We start from the raw sequence: 14,962 nt of genomic DNA on the forward strand, positions 1-14,962 counted from the left end.
ATATTTGAACAGCCCTCTGACCTCATACCGACATTGCTGTGTGACCGATATTCCCACCACAAACTTTTTACCCTTGCAATCTGGCTGGATCAATATGCAATACAGTATGTAGCACTTATCCTCATGTACTGAATGAAACTCCTGTTATCCTATAGACTGTAAAATGGTGAGCAGGGCCCTCTTACCTCTCTGTCTGTTACTGCCCAGTCTTGCTTTATTACGGTGTTTGTTCACAATTGTAATATACAATGAAATATGCTGGTATTATATATATATAGATATATATATACAGTCAGGTGCATAAATATTGGGACATTGACAGAATTTTCATATTTTGGCCTCTATTCACCACCACAATGGCTTTGAAATGAAACAAACAAGATGTGCTTTAACTGCAGACTTTCAGATTTCATTTGAGGGTAATTACATCCAAATCAGGTGAACGGTGTAGGAATTACAACAGTTTCTATATGTGCCTCCCACTTTTTAAGGGGCCAAAAGTAATGGGACTATCAACTCAAAAGCTATTTCATGGACAGGTGTGGGCTATTCCCTCGTTATTTCATTATCAATTAAGCAGGTAAAAGGTCTGGAGTTGATTCTAGGTGTGACATTTGCATTTGGAATCAGTTGCTGTCGACTCTCAATATGAGATCCAAAGAGCTGTCACTATCAGTGAAGCAAGCCATCATTAGGCTGAAAAATCAAAACAAACACATTAGATGTGGCCAAATCAACTGTTTGGAACATTCTTAAAAAGAAAGAACGCACCGGAGAGCTCAGCAACACCAAAAGACTCGGAAGACCACGGAAAACAACTGTGGTGGACAACAGAAGAATTATTTCCCTGGTGAAGAAAAACCCCTTCACAACAGTTGGCCAAATCAATGTGTCAAATGTGTCAAAGTCAACAATCAAGAGAAGACTTCACAAGAGTAAATATAGGGCCTGATTCAGAGCCGGACGCTCTGAACGAGCGCCCGCTCTGAATCAGGGCGTGTTTTTTGTTTTTGCGAGGCGGCCTCGTGGACGCTTGCATAGCTGTGGGTTACCACCCACAGCTTATGCAAGCGTCCATGATGATGGTCGCAATGGTCAAGACCATCGCGACCATCGGGCTTGCGACGAGACCCTTGCGGTAGGGTCTCGTCTGCCAGAGGTCTATCAGAGCCAAAATCACTCCCACTGACATGACTAGTGATTTCAGTGGGGCCGGTCCCAGACGGTAGGCGTTCCCATGGGAACGCCTCCGTCTGGGCAGCCACGCCCCCGGCACGCCCACCAAATGGGGCGTGCTGTCAATCACCATCGACAGCACGCCCCCTTTGGTGCGAGACCCATAACGACGGCTACCCCGTCGTTATTCGGGTCTCACGCATGCGCACGGCGGAGGCGCCTCCATCGTGCGCATGCGCATTTGGGAAACATCGACCCGCTTGCAAGCGCTCAACGCTCGCGAGCGGGTCTGAATGAGACCCATAGAGTGTTCACCACAAGATGTAAACCATTGGTGAGCCACAAAAACAGGACCAGATTAGAGTTTGCCAAACAACATCTAAAAAAGCCATTACAGTTCTGGAACAACATCCTATGGACAGATGAGACAAAGATCAACTTGTACCAGAGTGATGGGAAGAGAAGAGTATGGAGAAGGAAAGGAACTGCTCATGATCCAAAACATACCACCTCATCAGTGAAGCATGGTGGTGGTAGTGTCATGGCGTGGGCATGTATGGCTGCCAATGGAACTGGTTCCCTTGTATTTATTGATGATGTGACTGCTGACAAAAGCAGCAGAATGAATTCTGAAGTGTTTTGGGCAATATTATATGCTCATATTCAGTCAAATGCTTCAGAACTCATTGGACGGCGCTTCACAGTGCAGATGGACAATGACCCGAAGCATACTGCAAAAGCAACCAAAGAGTTTTTTAAGGCTAAAAAGTGGAATGTTATGCAATGGCCAAGTCAATCCCCTGACCTGAGTCCGATTGAGCATGCATTTCACTTGATGAAGACAAAACTGAAGGGAAAATGCCCCAAGAACAAGCAGGAACTGAAGACATTTGCAGTAGAGGCCTGGCAGAGCATCACCAGGGATGAAACCCAGCGTCTGGTGATGACTATGCGTTCTAGACTTCAGGCTGTAATTGCCTGCAAAGGATTTGCAACAAAGTATTAAAAAGTGAAAGTTAGATTTAGGATTGTTTAGTTTGTCCCATTACTTTTGGCCCCTTAAAAAGTGGGAGGCACATATAGAAACCGTTGTAATTCCTACACCGTTCACCTGATTTGGATGTAATTACCCTCAAATTAAATCTGAAAGTCTGCAGATAAAGCACATCTTGTTTGTTTCATTTCAAAGCCATTGTGGTGGTGAATAGAGGCCAAAATATGAAAATTCTGTCAATGTCCCAATATTTATGCACCTGACTGTATATATATATAAATAAATGTTAATAAATAAAAGAAATTACCTTTGTTACTAAACCATTCAGGGAATCCTCTTGGTTCTCAACATTTACATTTAAACAGGAGGACAACCTGTCAACAGTTTCCTGAAGTCTTTTCCCCATGTTACTGCATTTTTGTTCAGCCTTTTCTCTTTCGATCAGGTGTAACCTGCATATATTACACAAAATCAGTGCCACAAAAACATTCCTACATCATTTAGCAGAATGTAGATGTGTCACTATCAGTTACAACTAACACAGCCTGTATAACACACTGATCATTTGTTTAATCTCTCCTTCCTCTCTTGCTCTGGTAGTCCTCATAATGCCAATGGCATTCTATGCAAATGAGGGGAGGGGCTATCCAAGATATGTAAACTTGTATTGATTATTCATGTTACAATAAAAGTACAAAGTAGTAGATAGCAAGTTTAACAGATTATTATCATTCTTTAAATAAAGTAGCTTGTACAGTACATATACCAACTAATGTATAGTCATAAAAATACTGTATTTATTAATTTGAAAAAGCAGTTAGTAGCCATTTTCCACTTAGTTACTAACATTGTGTAAGTTACGTACCACACACCATCACTTTGCTACAGATAATGTGTGTGGCTCACACCTTACTGAAGGTCACTTGTGTGTGCACTCTGGGATATTTCTGTTATTTATGCAACTTTTGACTATTACCTGAGCAACAGGTTCTATACCTTGGTTGTTTGAACTCTACCTTCTACTGAATTACTGCGTACAGACCTGGCTTCTTCAACTATGTTTTTTTGTTTATGACACTAAACCTTTACGTTGTTTACTGTATATACCTGTGCTGTCTGCCCCTGACCTTGGGTTGTATTCTGACCTTGTAAAGAAAAAGAGCGATCCATCACTCATCATCTCCCTGACAAAGTCTGATGTCACAAATGAAACGCGTTGGTGTTCATACAACCAATCACAACACCTCACACAATCATCTTCACGTAACCCAGTAAGCGACCTCTGGCAAAAGCTCTGTACTCCCGCCTTCACCAGCAATGACAGAAACTGGGCCACACCTCGTGCACCACCATACATAACTGCTAGCTAGGAAGAAGGACCTGGCCCCAGGATCCATGCATGAGGAGGGGTGGCTACAAAATAGAGGTCTGATAAGCAATACCTGAAAGCCCTGAGGATTTTTATCATCAAAGCAGAGAGGCCATAGCTCTTATTCACTGTTTGCATTGCCTGTTGGTTACAAGGACATTGGACCTTATTCAGAGTCGGTCGCGAGCGCTGAGCACTCGCAACCGACTCGATGTTGGTCCACAGGGCATGCGCACGACGGAGGCGGCCCCGTCGTGCGCATGCGCGAGCCCCCGCTAACGACGGATCACCCGTCGTTAGCGGGCTCGAAGCAGACGGAGCGAGCTGTCGATGTTGATTGACAGCTCGCTCTGTTTGCTGGGCGGGCAGGGGGCGTGCCCGGCCAAACGGAGGCGTTCCTTTCGGAACGCTTGCCGTTTTGTGGGCGTCCCCACTGACATCATCAGTGATGTCAGTGGGGAGCTTCCTGCTCAAACAGAGCAGGAATCTTCCTGGGGCTTAAGGTTGATAAGACCCTACCCTAGGGTCTCGTCGTAAGCCCCGATGGTCGCGATGGTCTTGACCATTGTGACCATCTCCCTTAGCGGTCGTTAGAGCTGTGGGTGTTAACCCACAGCCTAACGACCGACATGGAGGCGGCCGTTCAGGATGCAAGCGGCCGCCCTGTTTCTGAGCGACCGCTTGCATCCTACGTCCGCCTCTGAATGAGGCCCCTTGTCCTGATCTCTTAGGGCCGGATGCAGAGGTGGACGTAATGCCAATGTTTGAACAGTTGAACAATTTTTTTTATACTGCGCATCCGTACGAGTTGCACTGTGCATGCATCAAGTTTCATTACCGACAGCGATCGCAGTGTGGAATTGAACGCAGTGTGATTGACAGGCAGGGAGCGTTTGTGGGAGGTAACGGGGGTGGCGACTCAAATGCAAACATTTTGGGGTAGTGTCAGTACACGCGACTGCGAATTTGTATGCAGTGGTTATGACTTCCGACTGACATTCTGCGCAATCTTAGGGTGTCTCAGTAGATCTAAGGTGCATCCGACGGTGCATGTGTTTATGCAAGTGGCCGGACTTGAGACACCGATAGTGGGCGTCTCAATACAAAACCCAGCGGCTGCCACATTTGCATATTTTCGCACAAACGCTGTGTATGGGATCGCAGCTGCAATGGGATTTGTGTGCATCTATGAATCAGGCCCTTATTTACCAGCAGAATTTGCTTGATACTGCTCTGATCGGTACAGAACACAGGGCCTGATTCACAGTTGGGAAGAGACTAAGATAGAGCAAGTAACTGCGCATCTTGGTAACACCATGCTGCACTGCCGGTGGGGCAGCTGTAAAAAGTGCAGAGAGGTTTAGATTTGGGAGGGGTGTGTCCAAACTGACATCTAAATTGCAGTGTAAAAATAATTGTCAAGTTCCCGGAGAGTCTGCCCAATGTTTTAAAGGGGCAATCATTTAAAAGGCACAACTAACCTGGTTTTGCCTTTTAAATGATTGCCCTTTTAAAACATCGGCCAGACTCACCCGGATCTCGCTGATGCCTGCATCTTACAGGCTTTGACATTTACCCCATAGTCTATTTGTGTAACTGAGCTGCGGCCCTGGCCTTGTTTTTCAGTTTCATTCTTACAGTTTTTTTTTTTTTTTCTTCATGGATTTTATTGGGAGACTTATACAGGCGGGGAAGTTCCTACTCACCTTACTCGGTTTTCCAGTTCCTTTATCCTGTCATTTAGCTCTTTATTTTCTCTCTTGAGAGAAGATTTCTCAGCATTTCTTTCAGATTTTTCAGTAGTCACATACTCAAATTCCTTGATACGATCTTTGAGGGCCTGGATTTGGGATGACTGCCGGGCGCTCCTTTCTTTGTAGCTCTCCAGTTCCTCCTTCATTTCCTGCAGGAAGATGTCTTTAGCAGCCAGACGGTTCTTCAGGTCAGATACCTGAAAACCACAAGATGTTATTACTTGAATTCGTTATTGTTGTTTGATCCTTCTGTCACTCCTTACTGTATATACTCAAGAAACATAACCCATCAACTTATTTTTCCAAAGTTGTGAAAATAAATAACAGAATCCCTATAAAAAACTAATGTAACTTATTGCAATCCTGTCAGCAGGGCAGTAACTAGGAGTGTGCGAGTGGGACCACCGCCCAGGGTGCAAGAATGAGGGGGTGGCACCTGTAGTTGGCTTGCAAGGTGACTGGAATTACATTATGCAGCTCCACCGTAGAACCACCCAACACGTCCTTGGGAGCTCAGCTTCCTTGTATAGATGGCAGCCTGGCCTCCTCTTCATGACGTCACATGTGCTGGGGTCAAAGTTGGCCTTGGGAGCGTTGTAACACAGTTATGAATCTGCCTGTCAGCTATCCCTTGCCAGTTTTTTTTTTACTTTTTTTACAATGAATTGAGTGTAATTCTAAAAACAGCTACTGATACTAATCAAAATTTAATCAGGATCTTCCAGATTCCAATTGGGAAAAGTAATGTACAGTCAGCAGGTGACCACAATCTGATTAGTGTGGTATTACTTGGCTGCACTAATTGTGCTCCTGAGCCCAGCAGCAGTGGCTTATCTATGAGTATAGGGTGTGCAGTGCATTATACTCACCTCTCCGTAGTCCTCTGTTGGTGTTGCAGAAATCACAGGGAAAATTTTGCTATGGGGCCCCCATAGGTCTATACCCCTGGCAATGAGGCCTTTTTCCCAGAGATTTGTGCATGTGCAGTAGAGAAGTCACAGAGAACATGGCGCAGGTGCCATGTTCCTGGAGATTGCGTATGCGCAGTACACACTGGCACAGTACCAGAGTCTACTCACAACTGTGGCAAACAAAAGGAAGGGGGCCTACATGGAGGCTGCAGACAGACCCCCAGGGCTGTAACTAGGGTGGTGCGACCAGTGCCATGGCACAGGGCACCGCAGGGCAGGGGCACTGTTTGGACCTGTCAATTTTTCTTGTTATTATCATTCTCACTTGTAGATTCCTCTTCTTTTATCCCCAGCATCTCCTGGCTTCCCCTATCTCTTCCCTGGCCCTTCCCCATGAGGCCATGGTCCTTTTTCAGGTGCACTATCTTATGTCCCCATTTAAAAAATAAGGAATGGGGGGGGCGCCAATGCTCTCTCTGGCACAGGGCAACAAAAAGTCTAGTTGCGGCTCTGCGAACTCCCTGCTCACCTAAACCGCCCCCTGCTCAGCAGCCTAAGGTTTTCAAAAAAGTGTGGAAAAATTGGATGTAAATTGGACCCCTCTCCCTTTACCTTATATTGTTTTATATTCCAATAATTTAGAACTGATCATTAGATCACTTTTGAACAAACTTTACTCAAATCAAACACAAGAAAAAGAAAAAAAAAAAAAACATACACATCCTAAAGAGTGCCTGTATAAGAAATTAGAAAGACAAAAAAATAAAGCATCAAGAGGGCTGGAAAGGTAAAAGAGCTCATCACCTCTGAGATATCTCACGTATCTATAAATTTGCTGTGCAGGGCTTCTCATTTTTCTGGTAACTGCCTGAAAAGTGCTTTTGTTCTCATAAATTCATGGTTTAGCACAGGGATGGGGAACCTCCTGCCCAGGGGCCTTATAAGGCCCTCAGAATCATTTGGTCTGGCCCTTGGAACTTTTATCTGCTAGCCTCATCTGGCTAGCAGGGTGCTTAGAATGGCACACTGCAGCCAAAATCTATGCAGCAGTGCTACCTGGAGCGTCCTCAGGATGCTCCGGGCATTGCTGTAATCACTGGCGATTGTGGTCCGGCCCCCTTGTGACATCATGCGGAGGGGGCATGGCCTGAACCAGGCCCACAAATAATGTTATGTATATCAAAATGGCCCTCGGCAGAAAAAAGGTTCCCCCCCCCAGGTTTAACACAAGGACATGGTTTGGCTTTGAATTAAGATTGTACAGATTATACATGGAATAAAGACATAAGACACACCATATACATAGTTAAACACCTTTAACCCCCTAGGCCAGCTTATTGGGGTTCGAACAGGACTGATTAAGTGTCACAAGGAAACCATTAATTCTTTAAATTCAAAATACGTAATAAATATAATGTATAACTAATAAAGAAAAAACATTTAAAAAAAAACCCTCAGAAGTCTGCAGAATTTTTTGTATTACATATATTTTAAGGGGGATACAGTTCTCTCTTCAGTAAACAATCTCTCAGTGGGATATGGAGAAGGGGTTGGAGGTGAGGAACTACTAGTAGTTGTTAGAGAATAATGTAACTAATCTAACGGTAACCATAGATCACATCTGAGTTTTGTTGAAAAGGTCTTACAATATTTACGGAGGGGTTACAGCTATTGCGCATATACCAGGGGTCCCACACTTTATGGCATTGTGTAACTGTGTCATGCAGTAGGCGGGTTATATACTTCATGGAGCAAGTGTGCCAAATCCTTGCCTTCACCGCCTTCATGGAGGGTTACGCAATATTTTCAATCGTTAGTAACTTGAAGCTTTGCAGTGTTGTATATGTGGCATTCCTTATGAGAGGACTAATTGATTGACCTGATTGGGTGAAATAAGTTTGTCTAAAAGATCTTTGGGAGCCTGTATGTTGATATTACCCCTTTCACACTACAAGCAATAACACGGGTTACTGTGCAGTGTGAAAGGGCCGGGTTGAAATAACCCGGGTGGAGCAACCCGGCATTTCAACCCTGGTAACAAGCAGAGTTGTACATGTGTTCAACCCGGCTCACTGTGCTGTGTGAACGAGTAACCCGGGTCGATGCGACCCAGGTCCCGTTCACTGTATAGGGAACGCCGGCGCTTGGATATGATCTCATCTTGAAGCACCGGCTCAGCACGTGATGGCAGTGACATCATCAACCCGGCAATAAGCTGGGTCGGGCCGCCACTCTGAAAGGGGTCTCAGCCATGTCTCACCCGGAATGGACCTGTGTACAAAATCTCGGATGCAACGCAGCATTGCGATGTGAAAGGGGTATAATCAGTGTCGGACTGGGGTATGGAGGGCCCACCGGGAAAATACAGTGGCAGGGGCCCATGCTTAAGAGGTGTGGTCATCCACCAGAGAGGGTGTGGCCAGCCACCACAGACACTTGGCTAACCATTAATCAAATGTTGGTGTACAGCAGTTTCTATAGAAGGGAACCAAGCCCCCATGTTGATCAGTGGTTCTGCTCCTCCAGGCAACTGACTGTCTAATAGAGTAACAATCTATAATTTGAATTCTGGAACCAGACACCTAGAGGAGCAGGATGGACCCACAGGCAGTGGGGCCCACCGGGGATTTTCCCTATACCCCTGTGGGCCAGTCCAACCCTGGGTATAATTCAAGTAATCAGGTCTAAAAGTAGGATACTGTTGGGCATTCCCACCATACAGTATATATAATATCTATATATACAGGAGTCACTTTGGTCACAGGTTCTCCAACATGTTGTAGAGGTTTGGGGATATACAGTGCTGCTTAGTGGGAACCATGTACCATCTGGTGTATAAAAGTTTTCTTTCAGTATTGAATGATGACTTTCCTGTACAGTATTAGCGCCCATCCTTCCCCACCCAACAAGATCTCCAGATCCTGTTCTCATGCTTGTCACCATGGTGCGGGAGGTGAGACGATGGTGTTATACAAAAAAGCTATTGCTACACATCCTCCAGGGTTCTATGTGCATTTACATTCAAACTGGGCTGGGCATCTAAGGCTGAGTACACATCAGAATGATGTGTATTCCAGCCGACCCAAGGCCTGATGGAACGATATAGTGGTCGGCCGTACACACTATCCGGTGTACAGGGGCGTCTTAAGAGAGGAGGGGGCCCGTGTGCACACCCCGTGCGGGGCCCCCTCCTCTCTCCCCGGTGGCCGGCAGCCGACTGACACAGCTGGCCAGTCACCGGAGCATTAGTGCCCAGAGTCTACTGCGCATGCGCAGAACACCGGAAAAATGGCAGCAGTTGCCATTTTCCAGTGTTCTGAGCAGCGCTGACACCCGAGGCGGGACCGCGGACAGGTGAGTTTAAAATAATATGGGTGCAGGGTGTGTGTGGTGCGGGGCCCCCCTGGACCCAGGGGCCCGTGTGCCCCACACACACTGCACCCATTATAGATACGCCACCGCCGGTGTACGACCGCACGATATAGCCTTCCATCCTCCACTTACCTGCATGCCATCGTCAGTGACGTCGTCCCATCTGATGTGTAGTACAGCCGACAGGACGTTGTTGCTGACGACGTATGTGCACGCGCGATTGTGTGTACACATTAGGCGATATGTCAGTCCAATCCACATCGGAACGATATATATCGTCCAATATATCGTCTAATGTGTACCTGGCCTAAGTTTAGAGGATTTTATTTGAGCTTGTACAAAACTTTTTTTTAAAAACTGAAAGTTATATCTGTCCTGCACATCTGTAAGAGTTTGGAGCAAATGTTCACACAGTATGCAAAGACCTGTCTAGCCCTCTCACTCTCCAGTGTTATGCGTACAGTCATGTGTAACCCAAGGGGTACAGTGGATGTCCCCAGAGTGGCCTAATGGGGAAGTCTTTTGCTTAATTTATCCCAAATGTCCAAAGTAAAGTGGATGGTGGGGGAGAAATAGACTAAAGGCTGATCTGAAACTCCTTGAGAGCCAAGTTAAGAATTAAACTCCCTATACCCATGAGAACACATCCTCTATTGTCCATGCCATTTTTGGAACCCTGAATTAAGCACATTTTTAATGGTTGTTGGGGTTCTTTATTGCAGTCGTCAATTTCTGAGTGAGGTTATTTAGACTAGAGAGAAAAACAAAACAAAAGTGTCACTTTTATATAACTTCAGTTGCTGCTATTTGATGCGTCAGAGGCCACATCTTGAAGCTGATTCTGATGCTGCAGTGCTTGTGTGTGATATTTTGCCATAGTCCCATCTGCGACTTTATGCTTATAGCGCTACAAGTCCTTCCGGTGCAAGGCGGAATTGCGCAGTAGCAAAACATCGCTCAACTATGCAAACATTGGCGCTGCGTACACCTCTGAATCAGGCCCTAAATGTGTGGCCCTTCTGACGTTAGAGGGCTGCCCTGTTCGTCCCTTGAAGTGTATGAGGTTGCCTATCACTGCCTTAATAGAAGCAACATTTATGCGCTATGCTGTACGTTGAGTAGGCGTTTCTGTGCGAGCTGCTGTCTGGGCGGTGGGAAGTATACCAAAGAGAAAGCCTATTGAACAAAATATTCTATTGCAAAGCAATATGTAGTAACTGATAAAGTAATATCATAGATCTGGTAGCAGGTCTGCTTTAAACACCATTAAGATTCGCAGTATATTATCAAAGACTATTGCGTGAAAAGTCTCGAAAACCCTTACTGTGAACACATGACCCAATGTGTGCGATGGCGTATGCGTTTCCATATGACATCGCTTTGACTTGAAACGGAATCTGCGATCCATGGGCATTACAGGGTGGAGACTGGGAGGTGATCTAAAGTGATCGCAAAAAGATGAGGTGGCAGGGGCGTGTTATGGCAGTGTCATCGCAGCCACAGTGGCCATATATTGAGAGAGTTACAAGGCTATGCACCAGGCGGGGGTTGCTCGGGGAGTCGATGTTGCGACCGATGGTGCATCGATGGTGGATAGATCAGATCGAAAAGTGCAATTGAGCATTGCTAACATGTACAAGGTGGGCATCACAGGCTTAGCTCAGTCCGATGCACAGAAGTGCAGAAGAGGAATGCTCCAGCTGACATCTACATATTTTCGCACTTGCGAATTCATGAGAAATCGCAGTCGTGCATGAACTGCGTGCACCACTGAATTAGGCCATTTATGAGGTTCCATCACACAAGAATTATTGAAACGAAATAATTATGGATACTGTCCCCTTTATTCTCCAACAAAAATATTGAACATTAAAGAAGTGAGATAATTATTCTATGTAGATTGTGACACTATGCTAGTCCAATAGACTGGTATTAAGTACTAATACCATAGACAAGGATTTCACAAACTCGGGTTGTAGTGTCAGCCGGAATTACGGGCTGTGCAGATTTGTCCGGAATGTGTTCCTATGTATCTTTAACACCAAAAATACAGGACGTCTGACGCAAGTGCTTGCTGATGGTGATGGCGGTAACCAAACCAAATGACGGATAGGGGAGGTCTAGCCACAGACATGTGGAAAACTTTGCATATGAGTAAATATACACATTTATTTACATGGACGCAATACAGGAGCACTTCCATCCGACTTGTATTGGTCTCAATGGGTGGAGCGCTGATTTGTTGGTACTTCCATATTTGGATGGGGTGGAGGGTCGGAGAGGAAGTGGCGCCAATGCTGAGAATTTTTTTGTCAAAAGATATACTTTTATTCGTGCTTGATTTGTAAATAAATAAATATATATATATATATATAATAATTATTATTTTTTTTTAAATGTACTTAACAAGTGGAGGGTGATGGATGCACAAAACAACACGGCCTCATTTGTAATATTGTATTGTTGTTTGGGGGACAAGGGACGTTGCATAAGGAGCTACAGGTTTCAGAAGGGAAGTAAGATGACACATTGAATTCACTTGACATAGTAGAAGTGTCTCTGCTGTGTGACAAGTATAAGGTCAGGCACATTTTCTCATTGCTGGAAATTACACCTATTATCAGCAGCACTATCCCAGTTGTCGCATCTCACATTCTGCATGTAATCCTAGCCGATCGTCTCTACACACCGAAATTTAGGAAACCAGGCTGTAAGAGTGACTGCGATATCACTATGTGCTCACGTATGTGATATATGGTACAAGTACAATTTATATACATAAACCAGGCCAATTGGAAAGCAACATAATATGGGGGGGATAAAGAAAAGGGATGCGCTATCTTGGTATGATAAAGATCACAAGGTTTCACATAATTGACCTGGTGGACGCAGTGTCGTTGCTGGATGCAAGCCGCTGATTTTTCAGTCCGCCCATGTGTCCAAGTCGCGCTGCGCATGCGTTCTGATGGTCATGGCCGGGGGATGCAGAATGAATTTGGACGCAGAGAGAGGCAATTTCAGTGGGCGTTCCTGAGCGGTAACAGAGGGGTGACTAGTCAGACGCGGGAGTGTCGCGGTTCAACGACTGCAACTTTTCACGCAGTTGACTGATGGTGCATCCTAATATGCACAGTGGCGGGTTAGATCCTCAGCCGGTGGGCGTCTCTGTATGAGTGCTATCGGCAGCAGCATTAGTATAAATAAAGGCGCAGTCACGCTGCGTAATGCCGCAGCTGCATTAGCGTCCACCTCTGAATCAGTCCCAATGACATAAGCAGCAATATATAATTCCTAATGCAAGTGTCTGGAAAAGTGCACTACAATGTGAATAGAGAATGCTCCTATTTAATAATAGGAGTATATGTATAAGCTCCAAACAGTAACTCAGATGGTGCAGCCACTCCTCCTATTACAGGGGCCCGAGAGATCTCCCAGCGGCCCTCCTGAACAGCCCTGATGTTGGGCTTTGCGCCCCCCCCCATTCTAGTATTAACAAACATTTTTTATGGCTAATTTTAAGGCGCGTATCAACTAGACAATGTGCTCCATGTGTGTTTGCCCTGCAGTGCCGGGCGCAATTTTGTTAACGACATTGAGCACCCACACTGAACGATATCATTAACGATACTGTTCAGTGCCGGCACCCTCCCTCATTCCCCCGTACTTGCAGAACCTGACGATATTATCATGTTGCCCTGCAAGTATGGGCGATGAAGGATATCGTCAACGACCAGCGGGAGCACGCATCGCTGGTCATTGATGGCATGCCCACTGGACGATGTTACGGATGAATCGTCCAATTTATCGTCTAGTGGATAACCGCCTTAACGCATACTACAATACTTTCCCGCAACAGCTAGTAGAGTAACTAATTGGAGGGTCCCCTCAGACTCCTAGGATAACAGATCACCTTCCCGCAGGCTGGGATAACAGATCACCTTATTTTGTAAAAGGAATGGGGGAATGGGAAAAGGGACCCTGCACAGGAAATTAGAAAATATGGATATGTATTAAATGTAGACCAACTGTAGCATGTTATTATTCATGGCTATGAACCATATAAAGAACAGTGTGTTGGTGGTGCTCCCTGGAATTATAGTATATGTATCTGTAAATGTATTGCAAGGGCAAAAAAGAAAATTCCTTTTTTGGGGCACTCTTGGTGGTAATGTAATGATAAATTGTAATTAAAACTTAACTTTTATTACCTACTTATTAAAAATATTGCATTCTAGTAAATGGTATATGGCGAAATAGTATTAACATATAAATAATCCTGAATAATGTACTATTCTGTGTATACTCAGGAATCAATCTTCAAACATGATTGTTTAATAAATATACTATATAATTGATATGTTCTATTGGTTATTTAATACGTCCAATATTGTCACACTTGAGATCGTGATAATAATCAACAAGACAAAATTAACACGTTATTGCACAATTCCCTGTTAGAGCCTTCAGATCATGTGGTCCATTTAAGGAAAATTCCCTAAAGATTGGTATATTGTAAACACCGTAACTATAGAGCACCTGGTCTCAAGTAAATGGCAATAATTGCATCTTTTGAAAATATGGCAAAAAACCCTTAGTAAACTTACTGCCTAAAATAGCACAATTTCACATGAGGTAGATTAATACAGGTGTTGTAGTAACAGATCACCTTCCCGCAGCCTGGGATAACAGATCACCCTCCCGCAGCCTGGGATAACAGATCACACTCCCGCAGCCTGGGATAACAGATCACCTTCCCGCAGCCTGGGATAACAGATCACCCTCCCGCAGCCTGGGATAACAGATCACCCTCCCGCAGCCTGGGATAACAGATCACCCTCCCGCAGCCTGGGATAACAGATCACCCTCCCGCAGCCTGGGATAACAGATCACCTTCCTGCAGCCTGGGATAATAGATCACCCTCCCGCAGCCTGGGATAACAGATCACCCTCCCGCAGCCTGGGATAACAGATCACCCTCCCGCAGCCTGGGATAACAGATCACCCTCCCGCAGCCTGGGATAACAGATCACCTTCCCGCAGCCTGGGATAACAGATCACCTTCTCGCAGTCTGGGATAACAGTTCACCCTCCCGCAGCCTGGGATAACAGATCACCCTCCAGCAGCCTGGGATAACAGATCACACTCCCGCAGCCTGGGATAACAGATCACCCTTCCGCAGCCCGGGATAACAGATCACACTCCAGCAGCCTGGGATAACAGATCACCCTCCCGCAGCCTGGGATAACAGATCACACTCCCGCAGCCTGGGATAACAGATCACACTCCCGCAGCCTGGGATAACAGATCACCCTCCCGCAGCCTGGGATAACAGATCACCCTCCCACAGCCTGGGATAACAGATCACCTTCCCGCAGCCTGGGATAA

At 45.5% G+C, this 14,962-nt stretch overlaps 1 protein-coding gene across 2 annotated transcripts in view; it reads right to left on the reverse strand.

The window, feature by feature from the left end:
- Window positions 1–14,962, reverse strand: part of LOC148525094 (coiled-coil domain-containing protein 170-like) — an 89,419-nt gene that overhangs the window by 36,888 nt on the left and 37,569 nt on the right. For both annotated transcript variants that reach the window (XM_088471324.1, XM_088471325.1), the window contains 2 exons: window positions 5,246–5,490; window positions 2,478–2,622 (listed from right to left, as the gene is read on the reverse strand). In XM_088471324.1, coding sequence (XP_088327450.1) covers window positions 2,478–2,622; window positions 5,246–5,490 — 390 coding nt within the window. The remainder of the gene's footprint in view (window positions 1–2,477; window positions 2,623–5,245; window positions 5,491–14,962) is intronic.

The sequence above is a fragment of the Taudactylus pleione genome, unplaced genomic scaffold, assembly GCF_031769625.1.
Source record: "Taudactylus pleione unplaced genomic scaffold, aTauple2 ptg000113l, whole genome shotgun sequence".
Taxonomy (NCBI): Eukaryota; Metazoa; Chordata; class Amphibia; order Anura; family Myobatrachidae; genus Taudactylus; species Taudactylus pleione.